Raw genomic sequence first — 16,924 nt, 5'->3', positions numbered from 1 at the left:
TAATAATCCACTTTCATAGATACATGTTGATTCCATTTATTATGCTCCAATAAACTATTGGTTTCTCTTAGTATGACGTATGAACAAGTTTAACATTCATCTAAATCATATAGTTTTATAAAAACTTCAAGTCTGAAGAGCACAGACATAAAATACACAGATACAATACGTCAACCATCTTCTTCTATCTTCTTCTTCTTTCGGCTTCTTCCTTTAGGGGTCAACACAGCAGATCATCCGTCTCCATATCACCCTTTCCTCTTTCACCCCAACCACCTGCATGTCTTCCTTCACCACATCCATAAACCTCCTCCTTGGTCTTCCTCTTTTCCTCCTTCCTGGTGTCTCCATCCTCAGCATTCTCCTCCTGATATACCCCATGTCCCTCCTCTGAACATGTCCAAACCATCTCAATCTCACCTCCCTCACCTTGTCTCCAAAACGTCCTACATGTGCTGTCCCTCTAATAAACTCATTTCTAATCCTGTCCATCGTCGTCACTCCCAACGGACATCTCAACATTTTCAGCTCTGCTACCTCCAGCTCCACCTCCTGTCTTTTACTCAATGCCACTGTCTCTAATCCATACAACATCTCAGGTCTCACCACAGTCCTATAAACTTTCCCTTTCACTCTCACAGATACTCTTCTATCACACATAATAATAATAATAATAATAATAATAATAATAATAATAATAATAATAATAATAATAATAATAATAATAATAATAATAATAATAATATGAACAGCTGATAGATATTATATAATCATCAAGCTGGTGGATGTTTTGTGCTTTGAGAATGTTGATGGAGAAGTACAGAGAAAGTCAGAAGGAGTTGCAGACTCATTTTAACTCATATCTGGTGTGTTTCCTTTTCTGATGTGTAGGAGAACAAGGTGCCTCCTCCTTCTGATCCTGGAACAACTACAGGAAGGTGAGCTCCACTGCAGATTTCTTTTACTGACACCCGACTATATAGATCTGTATGTGAAATGAACACAACGTTCCACATGATTTCTTCTGCAGGTCAGAAACTCCACCAAGCGACTCTCTGGAGGAAACCAAAAAGATGGAGGAGTTGAAGGAGACCATGGTGCATGGGCAGGAAAATCTGAATGAAGGACGGATGGAAGCAAAACTATTAGACTCGAAGTCCATAATTATGAAGTTCTACTCGAATTTGAAGACTTTTGATGCCGAGTGCAGTGACGACTACAGAGAGATGGATTCATCTGAGTCCAGGTGAGTTTCAGACGTGCAGAATGGAGCAAAGAAAGTCTTCTATTTATTGTGTTCTACAGAGAGTCGACTCTAAACTCCATCCTTTCCACTTCCAGTTCCCATATGACAGTGTTGTAGAGTCTGACTGCATTTCCTCGTGGGGGACACGTGAGCAGTCTGACTCCGAGTCTGTCCCCCATCTCACACGTGCACACGCTCACTGAAAGGTACGTGGATTGTGGATTTGCTTCTGGGTTTGCATTGAAAAGAACGATGGGTTTAGTTAAAAGATTTGAGGCTTCTATCTGAACGCACTGGAATAGGAATGTAGTACGTGTTGAGATGTTTTCACAGCTCCAGTGTGGTTTCTTTAGACCTGAACGTGTGTCTAACGTCTGGATCTGTTCGCAGGTTGAAAAATTTCGGATTCAACTGCTACGTTAACGCGAGTCTGCAGTGTCTGTTCACAGCTGAGACGTTCTGTGGAGAGCTTTTCAACCTGCTGGACAATTCCTTCCCCAAAGTAGACGACACATTGATCAGGTAATCAGACTCCACACCACTGACCTCTCATCCATCATGATCCACGTTAGAACCTAGCAAAGAGACCACGTTAGCAGACGGGACATTAGCAGCACATTTAGGATCGTCGTAAAAAATAAAAAACGCTAAAAGGGTTAAAGGATCAAATTCAGGCTCGAGAAAGCAGAAAGCACTGATTCCCAACCAGACCAAATGGATCATAGGGAATATCCAGTATGTAGATTAGGAATAGACTTAAGGAGATGAAAATTGTTCTCCTGATCTTCTGCAGATGTTTTGTGGAGTTGTCACGGTTGAGAAACGTCTCGAAAGGTGGACAAGAAATCGACAAGGATTCTTTGCTCAAAGGCCTGATTTTATCAGCCACGATGATCAACCCTGAGTTCACCATTGACCAACAGAATGTGAGTACGGAGAACACACACACACACACACACACACGAGAACATGATGAGAACATACTGATGACTGGTGTGTGTGTGTGTGTGTGTGTGTGTGTGTGTAGGATGCCATGAATTCCTCTGCCTCTGTTTAAATGAAATCAAGGAGTTTAGCATCAGGACACGTTGGAAAGAGGATTTGAAACCTCGATGTCCAGTCAAGTCCAATTTGACAAGTCGAACAAAAGTTTGTCTACGACATTATTTATGTGAGTAACTGCTTCTCGTTATATATGTGTGTGTGTGTGTGTGTGTGTGTGTGTGTGTGTGTGTGTGATGGTATTATTTCTGACCCCTGTGTGTATGAATAATGTGTATATTGTAGAACACCACAGTGTTGGAGAGCAAGTGTACGGTGTGTAGGAGAATCTGCCACCTCCAGATGGGTGTATGACACACTGCCCAGGTAACACACACACACACACACACACACACACACACACACACACACACACACACACAAGCGCATGGAGCACTTGTGCCGTAAGAGTGAATGAGGATCATCAGCTGGAACATTCCTGTTCATTTCTTTTTCTCTCCAGGTTTCTGATTGTGCAGCTGAACAGGTTCCAATTTACAGATTATTACACAGTCACCAAACTGCACACTGCAGTGGACATCAGTACCAAGCTGTACATAGACTGTCCCCCTCAACCAGACACGCAGATCCCAATAGGTATGTAACCAGCAGACATTCTGATCCTCCGAGTCTGGAATCCGACAAGAAAATCCTCTAATGTCTGTAGTCAGTATAAATCACATTCAGATTCATTTCAGAAGAAATAATCCTTCCTTCATTCCTTTATGTAGAGAACAGCAAAGCTGAGGGCAGAAAGACGGCCCTGAATGAAGCAGTGAGAGAGATTCAGATAGAATGAAAGAGGACGTGAGAAAGAAAAGAAAGAAAGTTAAGAAGGAGGACTGTGGATCAAATTTTACTTATAGACTGAGAAGTGTCCTGAGCCATATTGGGGGAGAAGCAGGTGAAGGTAAGATAGAAAACACACACACACACACACACACACACACACACACACACACACACACACACACACACACACTTATAAATCGAGTGTATTTCTAAATAAATTTGGTTTATAGCTCCATATATATTTCTATTGGATGGTGAAGACACTTTATTGTGATTCATATGTACTATTTCTGTTCATGTCTCTTTACCAGGACATTATGTGACCGACTGTTCCAGGGACAATCATCATCAGTGGATGACCTGCAACGACCAGTTCGTCACGCAGACCACCGAGCAGGCGGTGCTACAGAAGAGGATGAATAACGCCTATGTGCTCCTCTATGAGAGACTGAACACTGTGTGAAATTCTTCCTCTTGTGTAGGAATGGGAAAGTGGGGATGGTCACACCCTCACCCCTGTCCTGCTCATCAATACAATTTAAATAGTATATATATATATATATATATATATATATATATATATATATATATATATATATATATATATATATATATATATATATATATATATATATATATATATATATATATATATATATATATATATATAGTACAGTAACACTATAGATATTACTGATCAGCTTTGATATGAGATTATTTACACAAATAAATTATTTATTTAAACACAGTGTGTGTGTGTGTGTGTGTGTGTTTTATTTCTGCTTATTTTTCATACTTAACCCTTCTGTATGTGATTTCCATACACACAGTTTATTATATATATACAGTATTGTGTGCAGCATTGATGTTGCTTTCCAGAACATTTGATGCAGTTTCTCCAAATCAGTTCCCTACAAAATCATGTTATTGAGTTCACCTTCAATTATCTAATGGATTTCCAGGTCTTTAGCTGTTAAAACTAAAAAAGAATGATTTTAACTCTCTATATTGAATTTCATAACACACACTAAAATGTTACCTTTTCTGTCGGCGTCTGTGTTTAACTTCTAACAACTGTAATGGAAATCCACCTTTTAAAATGAAATAATGCATTCTGGGTAAATGTAATAAACTTGATTGAAATTTCAATTTCAGGACTTTGTATCTCATAAAATCTCAATGAACCACCAACCTGAAATTCCATCACCTAAGAACTTTATTGGACACAATCATGCATATTTATTTTAATTTAACAAAATAAATTAAATTTACTTGGAGAAACAAATTAACTAATCACCATATAACATCCCATTTTCTTTATCTATACATGTGCCTTTTCCTGTACATCTTCATCCATATCAGTCTTCCTCACACAGTTATTAATGTCTACCATCTGTTCTTCTGGTATTTACAGGCCAGAAGATAACATGAGTTTCCATAATTATCCAGAGTTCTATAGTTCTATAGGTATCCACACTAATCACAATGAAATTGATATACTACTGATTAGTAAACATATTACAGTCAATGATAAAATTACCCACATTACAGGTTTTGATCTTAATTATAAATGTAGGATTAGTTTTGATGAACAGGGCAGATGATCAGTGGGGCTGAATTTTCACCTCCATCATTAAAACAGGGGCTGAATAATGGGTAAAGTTTCTCAGTGAAAGTCTGAGCAGTGAAAGAGTAGATATGAGATTTTGCATCAACATCATAGAAGAAAACCAGACCCTCCTCATAATCCACAAACACTCCAACCTTCTGAGGAGACTGTTTCAAGGAGATGGAGACACGGGGAGATTCCAGAGCCACGTATTCAGTTTTATTCCTCAGAACCACACACCAGTATCCATCTTCAGGTCTTCTGGCTTTAATCTCTCCTTTCCTGTTAATGGATTCTCTGGCGACTCCTAAATCCCACTCAGTCTTCCCTTTGACCTGCACCTCATAGTAAAATCTCCCTGAGGAGAATCCCTCCTTTCCCAACACACAGACACAAGTATCAAACCTCTCTGGATTACCAGGGAGATTCTGAATTGTATCTCCATCATGAACTTGTTTTCCATCATCAGACAGGACGAGATAAGGATTTGCTGTATCAGGATCCAGAGTCACGTCCACTGAGAGACAGAAACACAGTGTACATCAGTTTTATCATCACACAGTGTGTAACAGTGAAGAGATATAGATATAGTCATGTGATCAGTAAGAGCTCACAAACCTGCATATTGTTGAATTCTCTTCAGTTCTGTTTGGAAAATAGTTTTGGAAAATGTTACATTGAGATTAAATACTTCATTATTATAAATAACGTCAAAATATCTTTATAACTTTCAGCTGAATGTAAATATTTCTTATAATGAATCTTCTCAGAATGAACCCACAGTAAACACTGACCAGTTTCATCAACCTTCTTCATTTCCTGACTGAGAGTCTCCTGAAGCTGAGCCAGAGCTCTCCTCAGAGTCTCCACACTCAGATGAGAGGTAATTGTGATGGAAGTCCAGTCCTGGGTGTGTGGAGAGCTGCACAGTGACGGGTAAATCTACAGTACAGCAGGAGAGAGAAGAAATCCCTCAGCATGGGGACCAACGTCCTGTCATGTGCTGCATTGCTATTGAGAAACAGAGGAACTCTGACCTGTAAGAGGTGGAGGTGATCCTCAGTGTGTAAGAGCTGCTCCAGATCAGTGTTTCTTCTCTTAAGCTCACTGAGTTCCTGCTCCAGATCTTTAATGAACTCTTCAGCCTGCCTCTCTGCTGCTTTCTGATTCTCCTCCATCACCTTGAGCAGCTCAGCCTGGCTTCTCTCAAAGCAGCGTATGAGAGCACTGAACATCTCCACAACATCTGCTTCTTCCTTTTCTGAGTTTTTCTAACAGGAGATAAATCAAGATCAATCATTTCACATGGATGTATCATGATTCTCCTAATGTGTTGTATAAAGGAGTTCTTCTGAAGGTTAGTTACTGCAAGAGACTCACTTTATTGACTTCTACTGAGTGTTTGATTTCCTCAATCTTCTTTAGTCGCTCCTGGATCTTCTGCTCAACTTCTGCTTGAGTCTTCACCAGTTCATTCTGAGAAAAAAAATATGTGTAATGTATTAACTCGTAAGTCAGAGGTCATATTTCTGGTCTACAAACATTATCCATCATAAATGTTCAGTCTCTCACCTTCTTCTCAACACTCTCCTCCTCTACAGAAACAGTGTTGTGGGATTTGTGGTCTCCTTCAGTACAGAACTGACACACACACGTCTGGTCGTCTCTACAGAACAGCTCCAGGGGTCTCTCATGTTTCTGGCAGATGTAGTCCTCCAGGTTCTCCACAGGCTCAATCAGTTTGTGCTTCTTTAATGAAGAAACTCTCTCATGAGGTTCCAGATGAGTCTTGCAGTAAGAAGCCATACAGATCAGGCAGGACTTCACGGCTACACACTGCTTTTCACAGCAGACCTCACAGGGCACCTGAGATCGGGTGGGGTTTTCTGCATCTCTGCTGGATTTCACCTGAACTGACTTGTTAAATGGAGCAGCAAGTGCAGAGATGAACGTATTCACACATAGATCAGGACGAGTGGAGAATTTCTCCTTACACACTGGACACTGGCAGTGTGAACTGCTGTCCCAATACTCTTTTAGACAAATCATACAGAAGTTGTGTCCACATGGAGTAGAGACTGGATCAGTAAACACATCCAGACAGATGCAGCACTGGAGCTGATCTTCACACAGAGCACTGCTGGAGGAAGCCATGACTGATACAGGAGTACAATGAGAGTGAAATTAGATCACAGTAGACTTTACACATTACAATCCAAAACAATAACCACAATCAATTTAAAATTTTATTTTTCCCCCTTTACAATCTCCTTCACTCCCTCACCATCATCACCATCAACACTGCTCTCCAAGTCCCCCACAACAGTTTAACTCCCCTCATTTCACAACCTTCTTTGTTATAAGACCAAAAGTAATCAAATATTCCAACCCCGCATATGTTTTACTACTGGCCATGGTGAGAAACTTTGGAGAAACTGAAGCATGGGAAGATGCACGGATCTGTCAGAATCAGGATTAGTGTAGAGAAAGTCTGCACTAATCAGCTGTGTGGAAACCTTCAGCAGCTCTTCAACATGAGCTTTCAGGAAGAAAACATATCAGAGTTGTGAAAAACATCCTGCCTGGTTAATGTACCAGAAAAACCCCCAACCCCCTCATTCCTGAACAATTACAGACCCATAGCCCCTACATCTCATGTAATTCAAGGTCATAGAGAAACTGCTCCAGCTTAGACCTCAGATCAGCTCTTTAATAGACACCTCGCAGTTGATTTACCAACCAAAGGTAGGAGTCGGTGATATTCATATTATACATCAAGAAAAATTGTGAACTTGAGCTCCTCTAGTCCAGACAAATGCTGCTACAGTACAGGAGTTTATGAATTGACCTTCTAATGTTTATTGTCCTGACCATTTACCAGGCTGGTAATACTACTGATTGAGGTCCTCTTCCTGTTGTAGTCCATCACCATCTCTATAGTATTGGTCTCATTGAGGGGCAGTTGGTACCCCCTTCACCCGTTAATACAGTTTTTGACCAGATCCCTGTACTCTTCTTCCCTGATGCACCAGATCACATCAGAAAGTTCTACTTATACCAGAGATCTGACCTGAATTGAAAACCTGTGGTGTACAAGGAAAAGGTTATCTGCTATTACCAGCATGCCATCTCACAGTACATACCTAACTTGTTCTGCTGGAGCTCATGAAGACCTAAAAGATGGTATTAAAATGTTTTGGGAATAATGGTGTTGCTGGTGCTATTCTGACCCACGTGTTACCACATCTGTGATTTCATCATGTACAGCAAATAAGAACAAAGAACAAATTTGATACTCTGTATGAAACTGGGCAAACCTGCCACAGAGTCGTTTCAAATGACATACGTTTAACATACAGCGACTGTGCAAATAAAAAGCAGAAGAACATCACTGGAAGATGGTGAGACAACAGGAAGACCATTCAGCAACTTGTGCCTGATTATTGTGCCAGGCACCTTCTGCGATTCACGCTGTATCTCCACAACAGTGTTAAAATGGCGACCTTTGATCTGCAGCTTCATCTTCAGGAAGAGGGTGCTCTTCCTGAAGATGAAGCTGCAGATCAAAGGTCGCCATTTTAACACTGTTGTGGAGATCCAGCGTGAATCGCAGAAGGTGCCTGGCAAAAAAAAAAAGACGTCTGAGACACATTCCAGAAGAACGCTGGGAGAACTGTATTACTGTGCAAGGGGACTATTTTGAAGGTGATCGTGACTTAGAAATATTTCTAAGTTAAGAAACATGTTGTCTATATCCGATGCAGAGAAGCTCGTCCATGCGTTCATGACCTCCAGAATAGACTACTGTTATGCATTACTAGGTGGATGTCCTGCGTCATTAATAAACAAGCTTCAGTTAGTTCAGAATGCAGCAGCCAGAGTTCTTACAAAGTCAAGAAAATATGATCACATAACCCCAATCTTATCGTCCCTACATTGGCTTCCTGTTAAGTTTCGAATAGACTACAAACTATTACTTCTCACTTATAAAGCACTAAATGGTTTGGCTCCCATGTATCTATCCAGTCTTTTAACACGCTACAATCCGCCACGCTCCCTGAGATCTCAAAACTCTGGGCTTCTAGTAGTTCGTAGAATAGCAAAGTCCACTAAAGGTGGTAGAGCATTTTCACATTTAGCTTCTAAACTCTGGAATAGTCTTCCTGACAGTGTTCGGGGCTCAGACACACTCACCCAGTTTAAGTGTAGATTAAAAACATATCTTTTAAGCAAAGCCTACACATAACATACGTCTCACATCATAACCTTGTGCTCCAGAACATCTGATCACATGCACATTATCAACTTGTGCTGTTAATATCATGAACAGCAGCTACGCTAATTCCTCTCCACTGCTTCTCTTTCTCTCCCCATCCCGAGACACCCTGAGGTTTGGCCAGCTCCAGTCACCTCCCACCTCGTGATGATTACGGACCTTGAAGAAGTAGATGCCAAACTCGCAAACATCCCGAACCATCTAGAGACGTACCAGTGCCATTTGGATCCCTCTACGTGTGTGGAGTTTTGACATTGGACCTCCTGGAGTGTTTAAAGGCTCTGGCATGGAGAAGCTGATGCTGGATCTGTGATGATCACAAATGCTGAGCTCATAAAACTCGGAGCTACTAACCATATAGACTATATAAGACTGCAGAAAGAACATCACTTATAATCTTATACTCCAGTAATCATGTTAGTTCTCACTGTCCAGTGTTCTGTATTGTTGAAAGATTTATGATCTAACTCTTGATGTCACCCAGATGAGGATGGGTTCCCCTTTTGAGTCTGGTTCCTCTCAAGGTTTCTTCCTCATAACATCTAAGGGAGTTTTTCCTTGCCACAGTCGCCACGGCTGCTCATCAGGGATAAATACACACTATTCACCTTCACTTTGATTTCTGTAAAGATGCTTTGAGACAATGTCTGTTGTGAAAAGCGCAATACAAATAAACTTGACTTGACTTGATCGTGTGTAAACGTAGATAAATAAATTACTTTCTGGTAAACAGAGTCTCCAAACACTTTGATTCCTCGTAGGAAACTTCATGTGGTTTAAAAGACTTCTATATCTGAGATGTTTTGACCACATTCTCAGTGTATCACTGTGTCAGCACCAGTTTTATTAAATATTATGATTAACAAAATTATAAACACATCATACAATCATTATGAGCATTTAATATTTGTTTAAAAATGTTTCATTTAAATATTTATTGTTCCTCCACCTTTATCATACACAGGAACTTGAAACACAGTGCGCGCGCAGACACAGACGCACACGCAAAAGTACACACACACACACACACACACACACACACACACACACAGAAAACGCCTTTATTAAGAGAGACGTCCAAAATATTTATAGTCTTGAAACACGTCACTAAAATTCAAAGAGACGGAAAAAGGTCTCACAAGTTCACTTCCTCAAAACTGCTCACTGTGACATAAAGTGAAAAAAAGATTAAAGCCTTTATTTATATACAGTTTACCTGCTGTGACTTCAGTTCCTTAAAGAAAGACTGCAAAAGCTTCAAACTGGAGATTGTGTCCTGCTGCAACCTGCTCAATCCTGATCTCCAAACTCTTTCACGTATTACTTTCGTTTCTGCTGAATGACATCATTAAACCACGCCCCTTTTTAATCCCGCGTTGATTTATTACACAGTTACACATTTACAAAAAATCTCTAATTAAAGTGCGGGGACGCATCAGACCAGAGGCTCCGAAACGCTTTTACATGAAGGACCAAAAATCCAACCTGACTGAGGCACGTGAACCGGAATTCTTGCTCCATACTTGTAGTATATTCAAATAAATGTTATTTATTATTTCATAATAATTAGAAATAAATAATTAAATAGAAATCATGACTCTGCCTAACTAATGCACTTTTATTTCTAATGATTTCTAGTGCAAAGAAATAATAATAAAATGAAACCCCGGAAACAATAAAAAAAGAATGAAGTGATCCAATAAAATCACTTTTTAGGTCAACAGGTGCCACGAAACTGCGTTCATTTTCATCTAGGTAACATTTATTTAGTTCAGTAAACTTCATTTCATTCCACAAGGTGAATTCAGTGCTGTTTAGTTGATTGAATTAAACTGTATTAATTTAATCCAACAAAAAAATAAATAAAATTGATTATGGTTTTTGGTTTGGATTGTAATGTGTAAAGTCTATTGTGATCTAAATTCACTCGCATTGTATCTCCTGTATCAGTCATGATCCTACATTTCAAATTCAGATCAAAACCCTGTTGCTTGTGTGGGCAAGGGACAATCTGCACCAAAAAAGAAATAAAACATACAATATAAAGATTACTGGTTTAGAAAAATGCACATATACTTCAGAACAATAACCCTTAATACCCAAAACATAGCAGTGGGAATACTATACGAAAAAATAGACAAAATAACATGAGTATAAAATATTACCCACTAAATTCAACTAGAAAGTAGGAAAAGTATATCAATTACAGGATGAGCTTCCAGACAACCATCCACACTCACTTCACAAAAGTTGCAATTCCCATCACTGTGCAAACAGTTACATACATTTCAAATCACATGAACTAATTAACAAGATTTAGTGCATGTTTTGGATAACATCCTATATTAGTGGCCTACACCGCATGGTGTGACTTAAGATGGAAATAAACACAAAATGCACAAAATGAAATGAAACAACTATTTTAAATGAAACTATAAAATGCACATCTCCCTTTAGTATTTTAAAGAATGTTGTCAAGAAACATCACATTTACCTTAGGATTGCATTTTAAACATTGCAACTTTCCTCGAAAATGCATCTCTCTCGCTCTGCTTGCTGAGCACCTGTCAAAAACGTTTATTTACAAGAGCACATGTGCACTTCCTCATCTGCACCACACAGACATACACACACCCGAATACGGCCCCCTATCGTCAGCTTTACGAATTACAGGTGTATACATGCAAAACAACTTACATGCCATTTTCCACCCGGTTACACTTGTATTTATTACTTATGAATTTTAAATTTGAGTGCAGTAAAAAAATCTGTTCTTGTCTTGTTTGTAAAGCTGCTTTGGTAAACATAGGACAGGACCCTGATAAAATAAAGTGATTTTTACATTCCAAGTGTTAAATGTGACTTTTATCATATACAGTGTGGGAATAACAAAGTATTTAATCCATTAACATGTTTTAGATTAAACACATTTTAAATGCAGCAATTCATATGAAATTTTAAGCAGATTTTATTATTAACTCAAGGAATCTACACAGATATCCATAAAAGTAATCCATAAAGTAATATTTAGGAAATTACACAAGAAAAGAGTTCAGTGGGTGATAATTAATGAAATAAAATACATTTCAACGTTTTTTTTCCTGGGAGCAATTATAGTCCTATAACATCACAGGTTTCTGTGTGGAACTCAGTGGGCTTGTGGAAAAGATACAATTTCAATGTTATTGTTAGTATTAAGATGGAGAGGGACTGAGTTTTCTTCTGCTCAGAGAGTTTATTTCTCTTATATTGTCTAATAATGTCTAAATTCATTGGTTTGTAGTTGAGCTTTACACCAACTGTGTGTTTTAGTATTTGTAGTGCTGCCTCAAACATCTACAATCAAATGCAACAATCATTTTATTGTGTCTCAACCAAATATTTATTTTAATATTGAGGTGTTTGGGGGGAAAATTGGGAATATTGGATTATGGTTGTTATGTGTGTTTAATCTGAGTTATTTCTGATGTAGTTATTAATGTGAGTAAATTTAGCATCAACTGTAATATGTTTACTCATCAGTAGTATATCAATTTTATTGTGATTAGTGTGGATACCTATAGAACTATGAAACTCTGGACAATTATGGAAACTCATGTTATCTTCTGGCCTGTAAATACCAGAAGAAGAACAGATGGTAGACATTAATAACTGTGTGAGGAAGACTGAGATGGATGAAGATGTACAGGAAAGTCACATATATAAAGGTGAAGAAAATGTGATGTTATATGGTGATTACTTCATTTGTTTCTCCAAGTCTTTTTTTGTTTAATAAAAATGAATATGCATGATTGTGTCTAATAAAGTTCTTAGGTGATGGAATTTCAGGTTGGTGGTTCATTGAGATTTTATGAGATACAAAAGGGCCTGAAATTGCAATTTTAAAAAAGTTTATTACATTTTCCCACAAAGCATCATTTCATTTTAAAAGGTGGATTTCCATTACAGTAAAAGAGACAACACCCAGGTTATAAGAAGTGTTAACAGCACATGGAATGTTAATGAGGCAAAACAGAAGACACCAGCTAAAAGTACTTTGGAGATTTATAAGAATTAAGGAAAGTGACACACATGAACTGGCAAATTCAATAAGTGAACAATCAGAATCCCACAGCAGAAGGGAGGTAGCAGGGACTGATAAAGAAAAGGATGTTGAGACACAGACAAAATGTTTAAAAAAACAAATAAAAAGAACAAAAAGACTGATAGAAGAAATGTGAAGATATGTCCAGATAAGAGAGAGAGATTTTTTGGGGAAGAAAAAAACAGGGTAAGAAAAGATTAAGATTATTTTTTGTTTAAATATTGTTTGTGTATAAAGATATAAACTATTAACTTTTAATATTAAAAAAAGGGAAGATGTACTGATATGTGTTTTCCATGATGACTTGGCCACTAGATGGTAGTATAATGCTACGGTATGCAACGTTTAGGACTATGTTAAACAGCAGAATAAAATCGTTCTGATAACAATACTCGGTGTGTAAGCCTCATCAAGACAATAGAAAAGGAAATTGGATTATAACACAAGTATTATGCAACTGTTACTTCCGGTCCACGGCCCTCAGGCAGATAGGATTTTTGGTCCTTCATGTGAAATCTTTGTGGCGCCACTAGTTTAATGGGTCTGTGCATTTAATTCGGCGATTTCTGCCCTCTTGTGGCCAAAATATGTAACTGTAATAAGTCAAAGCAGGAATAAGGGGGCGTGGTCTAATGATGTTTCTCAGCAGATGCGAAAGTTAAGCGTGAAAGCGTTTGAAGATCAAGATTCAGCAGGTTGCAGCAGACAAAATCTTCATTTTGAAGCTTTTACAGTCTTTCTTCAAGGAACTGAAGCCACAGAAGGTAAGCTGTCAGAGATCAGGAGGAAAGCAGGAGAGAACAGGAAAAGGTCAAATACTAAGTACATGATGTTCAAGTAGATAATAAAGAATATGTGTGTGTGTGTGTGTGTATATATATATATATATATATATATATATATATATATATATATATATATATCACCGGGCACTAATTTATTACCACAGTGTGCATTTTTTCTTTGATAATTTTTATTAGAATTATTGTGAGCGAGTCTTCGTGCAGGATTCAAAAACAATTAAAAGGAAATAAACAAATAAAGGAGGGAATCCAAACTTCATTACATGGGAAACTCCAGAAGCCCGACGACACTCTGTACCCCAGTGCGCGTGACCCGTGTCTATTTATAGCAAACCCTGAGGGGGGAAATGCAGTACACACATACAACAAGCACCAGTACATACAGCATAACATCATTCAGACACAAGGGTGTTAGTAAAGTCAGGAACTGATGTAGGTGAGGAAGTCTGGGGTTCAGTCAGTGTTCACATTCATCCCAAATAGTGGGTCAGTGTGTTACTATAAATAAACTACTGAACAAATTACTAAAAGTCCTGGGTGATTTAGTCAGTGTGTGTATGTGAGTAATTTCTAATAAAATTATAATCTTAAGCTTACTAAAGTAAGCATTAATAAAAGTAATGAGGAAAAACAGTATCAAAACAAATGATTATTTTATAGTGTAGCATAGCTAATCACATGTCATGACCAAGGAAGAAGAAGAGCTGGTCCAGATGATCTTTCATACCTTTATTCTTTTTTAATGTTGATGTCAATTACAGTTTCATTAATATTCATTATTCATTATTTTATTTGTTTCAAGTGCTTTTTATTTCTTCTGAAAGGTGGAAGGAAGGAGGCCTGGGGGGCTCGAATATAAATGTTTCTAGGTCCTCCAAATATCTAGAGCAGGCCCTAGTTCAAGTCAAGAGAAAATTTAATGCTACCCTTTACTATTGTGTGCCTTCAGCCTTACAATAAAAGTTTGGCCAATACTTTTGTCAATTTAGTATTGTAGTTGAGAAAATGGTTCAGGGTAAGGAAGACCAGTAGGGCGGCGACCTGTTTTGTCCGGATCAGGGCTTTTTATTGTGTATTTTCCCTTTCACACATGTTTCTCAGGGTCGCTGGTGCAAAGAGAGGTTAAGGGCCTTGCTCAATGGTCCAAGAGTGGCAGCTTGGTGATAAAAGGACTTGAACCCCACCCTTCCGAGCAGAAACCCGGCACCTTAACCACTGAGCTACCACTCCCCAGGTGGAGCTAAAATTCTGAATTTCTTTTGATGTCCAATATGAATAACATCTATGCTGAAGGTTTCCACACAGCTGCTTAGTGCAGGCATTCAGTACTCTGAGACTGATTCTGTCAGACGAATGAATCTTTCCCATGCTTCAGCTTCTCCAACTCTCCAATTCTTTAGAGTAAATTTACCCTTCTGTCTGGAACTGTAGTGTCTCTGCAGAAGTTATGTTATGCAATCAGTCATGTTGTTGATGTCAGTGTTTTCAACCGCTGGATCAGATTTGAAAATCTTTTTAGTCATAGACTTCCTTAAGAGAGCAGGCAGCAAGTGTCAGTGGAAGCAGGTTCTGGTCAGACCTTTACAGTGTAGACAAAAAAGGATTTGAAGGCAGAAAGATGACAACATGTGACAAACCATGCAGTTCTATTGTTTTTACTGTATGTGGATCTCAGAGCTTATTTTATACATGGAGTGTTCCAGGAATGAAGCGTACAGAACATGCACTTACAGGAAAACTTTGGGATGGTAACAGTTACTCTGCTTTTATCATAAACACTAGTCTTGATTGTTTTCCTCTAACAGCATTACACTGATTTTTAATCATTGCTTAAATCAGTAATAACTGATAGAGTTTGTGTCATTTTGGATTGTAATGTGTAAAGTGTACTGCTATCTAAATTCACTCTCATTGTATCTCCTGTATCAGTCATGGCTTCCTCCAGCAGTGCTCTGTGTGAAGATCAGCTCCTGTGCTGCATCTGTCTGGATGTGTTCACTGATCCAGTCTCTACTCCATGTGGACACAACTTCTGTATGATCTGTCTAAAAGAGTATTGGGACAGCAGTTCACACTGCCAGTGTCCAGTGTGTAAGGAGGAATTTTACAATCGTCCTGATCTTCGTGTGAATACATTCATCTCTGCACTTGCTGCTACATTTAAGAAGTCAGTTCAGGTGAAATCCAGCAGAGCTGCAGATCAGCTTCCATCCACGAGTAAGAAGGTTCTGTGTGACTCCTGCACTGAGAACAAGCTGAAGGCTCTAAAATCCTGTCTTCACTGTGGAGTTTCTCTCTGTAACACTCATCTGATGCCTCATAAAACTACAGCTAAACTCATGAAGCACAAACTGATGGAGCCTGTGGAGAACCTGGAGGACTACATCTGCCAGAAACATGAGAGACCCCTGGAGCTGTTCTGTAGAGACGACCAGACATGTGTATGTCAGTTCTGTTCTGAGAGAGACCACAAAACCCACAACACTGTTCCTATAGAGGAGGAGAGTGTTGAGAAGAAGGTGAGAGACTGAACATTTATGATGGATAATGTTTGTAGATCAGAAATATGACCTCTGATTTATGAGTTAACCCATGATGCAAATTTTTACAGAATAAACTGGTGAAGACTCAAGCAGAAGTTCAGCAGAAGATCCAGGAGCGACTGAAGAAGATTGAGGAGATCAAACACTCTGTAGAAGTCAATAAAGTGAGTTTGTTACATTAACTAACATCCAGAAGAACTCCTTTATACAACATTATGAGAATCATGATACATTCATGTGAAATTATTGATCATAATTTGTCTCCTGTTAGATAAACACAGAGAAGGAGAAAGCAGATGTTGTGAAGATGTTCAGTGCTCTTATAAGCTGCATTGACAAAAGCCAGGCTGAGCTGCTTAAGGTGTTGGAGGAGAAGCAGAAAGCATCAGAGAAGCAGGCTGAAGATTTCATTAAAGATCTGGAGCAGGAACTCAGTAAGCTAAAGAGGAAAAACCTTGATCTGGAGCAGCTCTTACACACTGAGGATCACCTCCACCTCTTACAGGTCAGAGTTCCTCTGTTTCTCAATA

At 38.7% G+C, this 16,924-nt stretch overlaps 1 protein-coding gene across 1 annotated transcript; it reads right to left on the bottom strand.

Annotated features, from left to right (window-relative positions):
• Window positions 1–4,272: 4,272 nt before the first annotated feature.
• LOC124386820 (E3 ubiquitin-protein ligase TRIM39-like) lies at window positions 4,273–10,802 on the bottom strand. Its single transcript, XM_046850796.1, has 7 exons — window positions 10,181–10,802; window positions 6,261–6,844; window positions 6,069–6,164; window positions 5,726–5,959; window positions 5,483–5,630; window positions 5,307–5,333; window positions 4,273–5,205 (listed from the first exon to the last, which is right to left on the bottom strand). Exons 2-7 carry the CDS (start codon window positions 6,840–6,842, stop codon window positions 4,658–4,660), a joined length of 1,635 nt encoding a protein of 544 aa, XP_046706752.1. The 5' UTR covers window positions 6,843–6,844; window positions 10,181–10,802; the 3' UTR covers window positions 4,273–4,657.
• Window positions 10,803–16,924: the final 6,122 nt, after the last annotated feature.

This window comes from Silurus meridionalis, chromosome 6 (genome assembly GCF_014805685.1).
Source record: "Silurus meridionalis isolate SWU-2019-XX chromosome 6, ASM1480568v1, whole genome shotgun sequence".
Classification (NCBI taxonomy): domain Eukaryota; kingdom Metazoa; phylum Chordata; class Actinopteri; order Siluriformes; family Siluridae; genus Silurus; species Silurus meridionalis.
This window is presented reverse-complemented; position numbering and strand designations above follow the sequence as displayed.